The sequence below is a fragment of the Phragmites australis genome, chromosome 6 (assembly GCF_958298935.1).
Source record: "Phragmites australis chromosome 6, lpPhrAust1.1, whole genome shotgun sequence".
Taxonomy (NCBI): domain Eukaryota; kingdom Viridiplantae; phylum Streptophyta; class Magnoliopsida; order Poales; family Poaceae; genus Phragmites; species Phragmites australis.
In genome coordinates, this window is record NC_084926.1 from 27259423 (window position 1) to 27269118 (window position 9696).

At 43.9% G+C, this 9696-nt stretch overlaps 1 protein-coding gene across 1 annotated transcript; it reads left to right on the forward strand.

Moving 5' to 3' along the window:
• Positions 1 to 423: 423 nt before the first annotated feature.
• Positions 424 to 8432, forward strand: LOC133923103 (uncharacterized). The gene is given in 7 exon segments (XM_062368550.1): positions 424 to 547; positions 1080 to 1178; positions 5720 to 5884; positions 5887 to 6148; positions 6150 to 6595; positions 6598 to 6698; positions 7268 to 8432. Coding segments are annotated over 6 exon segments (1167 nt in total). The 3' UTR covers positions 6669 to 6698; positions 7268 to 8432.
• Positions 8433 to 9696: the final 1264 nt, after the last annotated feature.

Consider the following 9696-nt stretch of genomic DNA (forward strand, 5'->3'; position numbering starts at 1 on the left):
AATAGTCATATAAGGATATGAGTAAATCTAATCATACGCCTAAAGAAACGAAATATTGTTGCCATGACGATGGGCAAAAATGGAAAAATGGACAATGTATGTCACCATATTTGCTAAAAGAGACAACGTATCGGCGTATTTACAAATCTAGCACTCATATTCAGTAGCTGAAATTTTGGAAGATGTGGGCCCAAGACTTATTCCGCACCTGAGGTGCCGAATATTTCCTGTATGAGGTGCCGAATATGGGCAACAGTGCCGTATTCGGCACCTCAGGTGCTGAATACGGCCTGCATGCTTTTGGCGCACATGGTGCTATCCATGCTTTCAGCACCCCATCAAATAGGTCAAATCGTGTCATGTCGCTGTCACTTTTTGTCTCTTCACTTTGCACTATAAAATGAGGGCAGCTGATGCGCATGCATGAGCTACAACACGAGAGAAGAGCAGAAGCATGAGAAGAGAGCAGAAGTGCAAAGGAGGAGAGGAGAGGAGAAGCAGCAACGCGACGCGTGGAGAGGAGAGGAGAAGCAGCGAGAGGTGAGAGGTAACATAGCACGAGGAGAGGAGAATTAGCCCGAGGCAAGGAGGAGCAGCAGGGCGAGGTACAATAAGTACTTAAATTGTGTTTTTAATTAGTACTTGCAGCAATAATAGTAATTAGAGTGTTTAAACCGGTAATTACATTTGTTCAGAACTGCCGGCATATAGAGAGTTCAGTTGAGGTACCTAATGACCTAGATGACCTGAAATCACATGTTATGAGCCTTTTGTGTGTAAACTAGCAATTCCATACTGGAGGGTGTGCGGCCACGGGTTGTTCCAAACAGCTCGGCCGTTGTCCATACGTTGTTCGAGATGAGAAGAAAACAACGCATGGGCGTTGTACTCACGCAAGGCATTGGAGGAGAACTTTGATATGGGGGTGTACGTAAACATAGTGCCACGACTGGTGCATGGTGATGCAATGAGTACCGTGGAAGAATCAAGCCAACAGATGATGCATGAAGAGGATGGAAGGCATATCGGGGAGGGCAGTTCTGGTAGAGATGGAGCTAGAGTGGACCATTCTGATGTAGATACAGGATTCATGGATCATGAAGCCGTTGGTATTGGGGATGAAGAAGATGCTGACAATGATGACCTGATGCCGACGATCCAGTACATTCGTGGTGCTTGTTTGCTGGATTGTGCCATTGTTGAGTATAACACCTTATCTAATTGGGAATACTAGAATAGGGACATCCAGGTCGGGCAACAATTTTTCATAATAGGGGGAAGGTCGTCCGCTTTATTAGCAACCATGCTGTAATGACAAAAAGCGAACACAAGTGCGCCCGGTCTAACCTTATAGAGTATGAGGTCAGGTGTTTCAAATACCCGATTTGTCCTTACTTCGTACGAGCACATAAGCCTAAATATAAGAACTATTTTATGATTAGTAGACACACCCCACATACATGTAGCAAAGAGGCTATTAGGAATGTGAGCCACACCGTTGATGCAAGGTTCATAGCCCAACTCCTCATCACTCTTGTTGGTACGAACATTTGTTTATCACCAAAATCCATTATGGAGGAGGTGTAGACTAAGACGGGTATGCTGATCAATAACCACACCACGTGGCGAGCGAAGTAGAAGGCATTGAAGATGCTATTTGGAAGTTTGAGGAGTCTTACAACTATGCTCTGAGTCTACTATAGAAGATTGCCATGACGAATTCAGGGACTCAATGGGCGATGGTGGATGAGCTGATCAAGCTAGAGGATGGGTCATATAGCACCACTGATCAATACCTCATTAGGTTATTCTAGTCCTTTGGATAATGCGTCGAAGCTTTCAGAAATTGCAAGACAATTCTATGCGTAGATGCCACATTTCTGAGCGACAAGTACTATGGTACCTTTATGACAGCGATGGTGGTGGATGCAAATAATCAGATCATTCCTCTCGCCTTTGCAATGGATGAGAGTGAGGACAATGATAGCTAGTTGTGGTTCCTCACTTTGTTGAGGACACGTGTCGTGGGCAATAGGGAACGAGTTTGCCAATGGATAGCGAGGAAGCCGACGGAGCGTTGGACCCTAATCCATGACACTCACGGTACCAGGTTAGCACTTAGAATTTAAATGACATATTGAACCCTATCTTATACAAATAGGCCTTCTAAAATTTTTGTATCCCATGTTAGGTACACCATCATGACAACGAACATAGCGGAGGCATTCAACAATGTCCAAAAGAGACTGCAGGGCCTCCCATTTTGTGCCAACATTTATCTCACATTCTTTAGAATGGCAGACTATTTTCGAGACCGTGGTAATGCTGCTATGAATTGTAGCACGCGGTTCGCACCTAAGGTGGAGGCAATCTTATCCAGAAGGAGGAACAAGGCACACTTTCATCGGACGAGGATCTACGACATGGCCAACAATGACTTTGAGGTAATGTGCCGCCGTACGTATGCTTCAGGGTATAGCGCAGGAGACACCGTGCAAAAATGTTAACTTGAGCCTCACGAGGTGAAGTGCACATGAAAGAAGCCAAAACTGCATCATATCCCGTACTCGTATGTCTCAGCTGCCTGCAGGGACATGGTCCGCAATGACGGATCACAGTACATAGCACCGTATTTCACAATAGATGCATTGAGGAGAACATGGCTTCAAAAGATGCGGTCCTTCAACATCGGAAACAGCTACAAAGTGATCGAGGGGCCTACGTGGGTACCTTATCCCCGAGCATGACGCATGGATCATGGAAGGCCTAGATCCATGAGGCTGCAAGGTGACATGGATGAAACATATGTTGTTGACGGCCTACGCAAGTGCAAACTTTGCAAACAATCTAGCCATGACAGGAGGACATGCCTGACGCGGCAGTAAACTATCATGCACTATCAAATTGTAGTGTTTTAGAGTTGTTGCATTTTATTGAACCATGAAGCTTATTTTTCACCTTTTTATTGAACCATGAAGCTTGTAACATATTCTAATTTGTTATTCACATACTTATTGAACCATGAAAAGTGTAGTATATTCTTTTTTGTTATTCACATATATATTGAACCACGAAGCTTGTAATATATTCATATTTGTTGTTCACCTACTTATTGAACCATGTAGCTTGAAATCATTGTCATGGCTCGTGTTGGTCTTCCCGAGCTTCTTCAGTAGCGGTACGACGAGAACCATAGAGGATGGATGATTTTCATAGGGCAGCATGTACCACAAATATATGTGCTTTTTAATTGCTAACATAATTTGCTACTAACACAGTACATGTATTGGATACCTTTTACAGTTGCTTCTATTGTGAGCCCAGAGTGTCCACACGATTAAGGACTTGGACCCTCGATTCGACGAGCCACTCGCACAGGCATGCTTACTACCTTTTGCTCTCATGATGGTCAGGGCTTCTATGGTGGGTGGTGGCAGAATACCTCTCCCGCTAATTGAGGAACCACTGCTCACAAGTCTCGTCGACCGGTGGCATCCTAAGATGCACATGTTCCACTTTTCTTTTAGCAAGATGACCGTAACATTGAGGGACGTGACCATGCTAACCGGGCTGCCAATCAGGGGTGCCCCGTTAGTAGTTTCGCAACCAGCGAAGGAACAGTGGAAGTGTTACATTGAGGGCATGTAATTATTTTTTATGTACTACACTTCAAATATTGTAGTTCTATTCAAGCTTCATTGACCATCTGCATCTTGTAGGTTTGGTGTGCCATATGACAAGAAGGATGTTGGCCTCTCCATGTCCTGAATTCATGGGGTGCCATAGTTCAGTCCATACCCACCGAATGCGGACGAGGCTACAGTAATACAACACTATGAGATGTACTTGTACGTCCTGCTGGGAGGCATTATGTTCTGCAACATGGCAAACGATTATGTCGTTCCCCATATTGCATGGTTAGCGACTGAGCTCGCTTCACATTCTTCTGAGCCGACATCTTACAGTTGGGGATCTGCTGTGCTGGCTGCCACATACAAAGGATTATGTGATGCAACCTAACGATCAATGAATAAACGATCTCCCAGTTTGTCAGCCTTGGGTACTCAAGAGCTACTATCCAGTCCTCATCTGCAGCCGCTGCCACTCAAGATCTTTCACACGGAATCCTATGCTCCAGCCCCCAGCCATACTTATTGACTCAATCCATGCACCAGCCCCCAGCCACTATAAATAGCTCCACCCTCATCCATGGATAGACCAGTTCATCCTCAACTCTCTCAATTGCATTGTCTTACTCAGCTTCACCAAGCCCACTTAAGAAACATTGGGGGATTTTCATCCCTAGAGGGTCGAACCGCCGATATACTTCTGTGGCGATCCGTGTAGGCTTCGCGAATCTTAGGACATCTCCTGCACCTATGATCTACGCTTCTTTATATGTGCCAACTACAAGTATGACAAGCCTCGATATGGACTGTACAAGTACCCACCGGTATAGCGATATACATCACTCATGTGGCACTTTCCCTATGATTTTATACACTATCTTACTAATCTCTCATCTTCTTTCATTTCTCTAGTCTCCTCCACCTCTATGTGACTCCATGGAATGGCTAGATATGTAACAAAGTGACGACCTGAAGCAGTGGGTCCAAATGAGCATACGGTGGAGGAGAGAAGCGTACGGATGCCGGGAGTACGAGCAACAGTAGGAGGAACTACGGCTTAAGCGTCAAGAGGAGGAGTGCATGAGGAAGACAAAGTAGGAGCACACTACGGCTAAAGCTCGCGAGGATGAGAAGGAAAGGAACCGGAAGAAGGCCCATCGCGCTAAGATTTCGGGCTCTGATGCTCTAAGGAAGGGCAAATATCCCAGATGCACTCAATAGAGACCATCTATTGTAACCCGGTCTATTTTCATTCCCTAAGGCATGTTAGGTTTAGCTGCGGCACACTATTAAGTTAGTCGTTAGGCGTACTATATGCCAATATTTGTTCTTATCATATCTTTATGGTGAGTGTTTATTCACGCACTGATAAAAAACCTCATATCGAATGGAAGGTTTATCAGCATATGTAATCTCTATACCGGGTTATATAATAATTATTCTTCACAACTATTAATGTTCGATAAATTAGAGTTTGTATCCTCCCAACGTTAACTCACTGCAAAATTACCTTGCATAATTCTTTCCAACAAAGTTTAATATTAATATAAAATAACAAAAAATACATATAAATGGAGAATTACAAAGGCTTAATGTTAATATGAGAACCAAGGATTTGTGCATGTTAAATTATTTTTATTTAAATTGAATTAAGAAAAGAACATCACATGAAATAATAAAAATGCATATAAATGATGTATTACAAAGTAATTCACTTTTTCACCAAATAACATAGGGCTGAAAATATTTTTATAAATTAGTACATCACATGAGAAGAATATTAATGAATTTTTCTAAATTTTTGAGATTTTATTTGAGACATTAAATATTACTAGAATTTATAAAAATTAGTTTATTCAGAGAATTTTATTTAAATATTAAGTCAGGCTTTTAGATCACACCAATTAAATTTGGTTGCTAGTGATCTCTAGTTTCCTCATAAAATTATTTAGAATTTTTGGACTAGATTTTAAAAAAAATCGTGAATTAAGCTTCAGTTTCTAGCGCGGTGCACCGGTATAGAACGTATTCAGTACTGAGATGCTAAATTTATAAATACTTGATGTATTATTTATTTTTGACAAATACAGCGGCGGATGTAATCTACTTTTGCATTTTTGCCCGCAATGGCGCTGTCGCTGCCCACTCCATCCCGAGCAGTCGTATCCTTCGTCTCCAATCCCCCACCACCGCCCGCGCCGCCGCCGCTAGAACCACCCCTTGCACCCACCCCCTCCCCGACGAGCTCCAGCTTGTCCGCACCCCCCCTACAACCACATCCGCGTGGCTGACGTCTCCCCGCGTGCCGCCGGTCACCCCCTCGCTGGGGCCCGCCTCCTCCTCGACGCGCCCGGCAACGTCCACTCCCTCTCCTTCCCGCACCGACCCCACTGTCCCCTCAACGCCACCTACTTCAACTCCTTCGCCACGCTCCCGCCTCTCTTCCCGCCCCTCTCCCTCTCCGTCCTCGGCTTTGGGGCCGGCTCCGCTGCCCGCGCTCTCCTCCACTTTTTCCCGGACCTCCGTGCACGGTTGGGAGCTCGACCCCTTTGTCCTCGCCGTGGCCCGTGACTTCTTTGGCCTCGCCGAGCTCGAGAAGGACCACGCCGCCCGCCTGTTCATCCACGTCGGCGACGCGCTCGAGACCAAGGCCCCTCCCAGCTGGTTCGGCGGCGCGTTGGTGGACCTGTTCGCCAACGGTAGCGTTGTGCCGGAGCTCCAAGAAGCGGACACATGGAGCCAGGTGCGCGGGATGGTGGTGCGCGGAGGGAGGGTGATGGTGAACTGCGGCGGGGGGCGCGTGGAAGCGGAGGAGGAGGGAAGGGACGGCGAGGCGGTTAAGGACGCCACGTTACGGACGACGTCCGCGGCGTTCGAGGAGGGGATGGTGTCGGTGATGGATGTGGATGAAAGCTGTGTGGCAATGTCCGGGCCGCCGGTGACGGCACCGGAGGAGGCAGCCTTGTGGAACCGGAGTTGCGGCATTTTGTGGATATGTGGAGGCCGTACAATGGCAAAAGTGGTGAATCAACTAGCTGAGATTCTTCAGTGAAAGCAAGCACCACAAGGGTTGGTTCTTCGTTATTTCTCTGATAGCCTGCAACTAAGGTTAGTTTTGATAGTGAAATATAGTTTTAATTTACAAACAAAACGAAAAGGTTGAACTTGTAGGCAGCCAGTTGAAAGTTTAATCGTAGGGTCCTATTGAATTGGTACTACTCTGGGCTTTGGATTATACTCCACTGGATTATGGTTTTCTGAACTGTTGTGTTCAAAGATCAGCAAAAAAGGATACACAGTCGAATTAATTGTCAAAGCAGTGAAAGGTTGTGAACTGATTTTTTTTCGTGAGTTTCTTTGAACTGTGCACATTTCCATTTGACTTGTTCCATTGTGCATAAAAGTTTTAAACTATATCATGAAGCAAAGAAACACCTAGTCGTGTTGGATTTATTATCACAAATGTCTTAGCGGGGTTCCTAAAATTATTCATTTCCATTTCGTTAGTCGTGAATTACAATTGCAATTGAGATGTTACTGATTATAGCATAAATTTCCTGGTGTCATTTCCGAACCACCTGTGTTGACTTTTTGTTTGTAACTTTTGGTGAAGTGATTTTGTATTTTCTGTCTTCTAGGCTTCTTGGAAGAGACAGGTCCAAGAATTTAAAAAGGAGCATAAGAGGATAATTTGTACATATGAACGTATGAATTCTGGAAGCTTTTAAAGCTGAGATTGTTCTGCTGTTTTCTGGATTAAGTTTGTATGCTGCATACTGTAATTCATGTACATGATTATATTGCTGAATGCTGATTTCTCATTTCAAAAAACAATTAGGTCCCCTTCCTCTTTGAGCTCAAGCTAAAAAGATGAAATGTGTTGGTACTTTACCATTTAACTTTAACATTCTAAAAAAAGTAGCATGTAACTTCGAATCGTGGAGTCCTCGAAGAAAAAACAAAATGCAGATGGTTATAACAAGTTAACCTTTTGCTCATTCCTTTGTGCTCCTTTATTTTTTAGAAAGAAAATTATTTCACTTTATTCTTTTAAAGAAAAATTGCAGACGCTACTGTTCTTTTTTGGAGCTCAAATATTCAGATTTGGATGTCACTGGCTAAAGCATAAACTGTCACATTAAATGAACCGTCTTAGTTTCTTGGTATGATCAACGAAGCAGCTCAAGAGGAGATTTGACCCAATAACTCTCAGGAAAATAGTAGGTTGAGTCCAGTTTTATCTTCATTTAATTTGACACTGCTTGTTGCAATTTGTGAAAATCTTTCCACATTTTGAGTACCTGAATGGCCTATGTGCTTTATACACTTTGAGGGCTCTCTCAACAGAGGTTAACTCAGGATTCGATGGGGTATTCAAGAGCAAATACTTTGTCATCTACTTGGTTGCAACAGTAATGAACTTTACAGAACAAGTTTTTCATCATCTTTAGGCTCGAGAAAGAAAAGATGAACTGCACTGTAAAGTTTCACATAACAGTTCAAAAGTAAAAAGGTTTCATGCAACTTTAAAGCGTGCAGTTGGTTCCCTCCAAAATACACTCAAATGTGGATAGCCATAACTTGTTGACTTTTGCATATTCCCTGTTATCTTTACTTATTTATTTATTTTCAAACAAAGACAAAGCTGTTCTATTCTCCACATCTTTTTCCTTTATTCCTTTTTCTTCCTCGCTTTTGCTCCTGCTCACGTGCCTCTTCAGCAAGGATACTATTTTCCCTCCCTCCCCTCTCAAATTAAGGCACTTTTCCCTCTCCATTGCATGATATCCCCCCCCCCCCCCCCCCCTGGAAAGAAGATAAGTTTTGTACATGAATGGAAAGAACTCTCTCTCTTTTCATTTGCTGTGCAACTTCCTTAGATTCCTTGATCTGCTGCTCTCTCGTGCACTCACTGGCATTGCATTAGCATTTTCTTTTCTCCTTTTCCAGCTCCTTTGAAAAGATATTTTACGTTCCCTTTCCTGAGCTGCTTATAAGCGTGCACATTGCACTGTCAATCTGTCATTCATATCCGTCAGTGTCCAAAGCTCCAACTAGAGCTAGCTGGTAGGATGAAGAACTCTTCTCTTCTCCATTTCATCTTTGTTTGATCGCCTCTGAGCTGACATCTCTGTTTCTGTTTTCCTGTTGCAGGTTGAATTGTGTTCAGCATGGGTTTCCAAAGGAAGATTCTGGGCAAGAGAGCCATCCAGGCGTCTGAAGTAGAAGTTCCGCAGATGGCGAAGCTGCGGTGGCTGAAGCTGAAGGGATCTCGTGAGGATGAGGATGAAGAGGCTTCGAGACAGCTTTCGCCGCTGGCGAACGGTGCTGGAACTCAACGTCCCCTGCACTGCCCACCGGCGCCGAAGAAGCCGAGGCTCGTGCTGGGGTGTAGCCTGGATGGGTTCAAGGTGCTGAGCGTGATGGACTTGCGTTGCTTCCTACGCTGAGCTGTTGTGACGTAGCTTTGGTTTGAGTTTCTGTATAGGTGAACCTAGGCCTGCTTTTGTTGTTGAATGCTTACGCTTATTTAGATAAAAAAGATTGTACTTTCGATTGATGGCTTTAGTCTTTTGGAGTTGCACGTTTAACCAGTTACCTCAGAATAGTGAAAGTTGTGCACGATGCTTTTGACTACAACGATAACTGTTCGTTGAATTCTCAGAACTCTGATGATGAGTGTAACATGCTCTCAAGATGAGCTTGAGCGGGAAAGCTGCCTAACTGTGTGGCATTTGTGTCAGGACACTATGAGATCATGGCTTAGATGGTAATTACTCTAAAATCATGGCGAGACTAATTCACCAATGGTCACCAGTTTTCCTAGCTTCTTCCCACCAGGCTAGATACTCTCCTTTGTTAATGTTAGGATCCTGGGTTGAATTTATTCTTTGTTTAGAAATCTAAGTTTGAAATGATGTGAACTGATTTAGATATAAACCGGACCGGTAAGGCTAGTAAGTAGTAACCAGTTAAAGTTCACCCGGCGGTATTTTTTTTAGAAGAAAAACTGCGACAACCTAATTGCACAAGAGAGGGGATCACACAATGCAGTTGCAGTTCATAG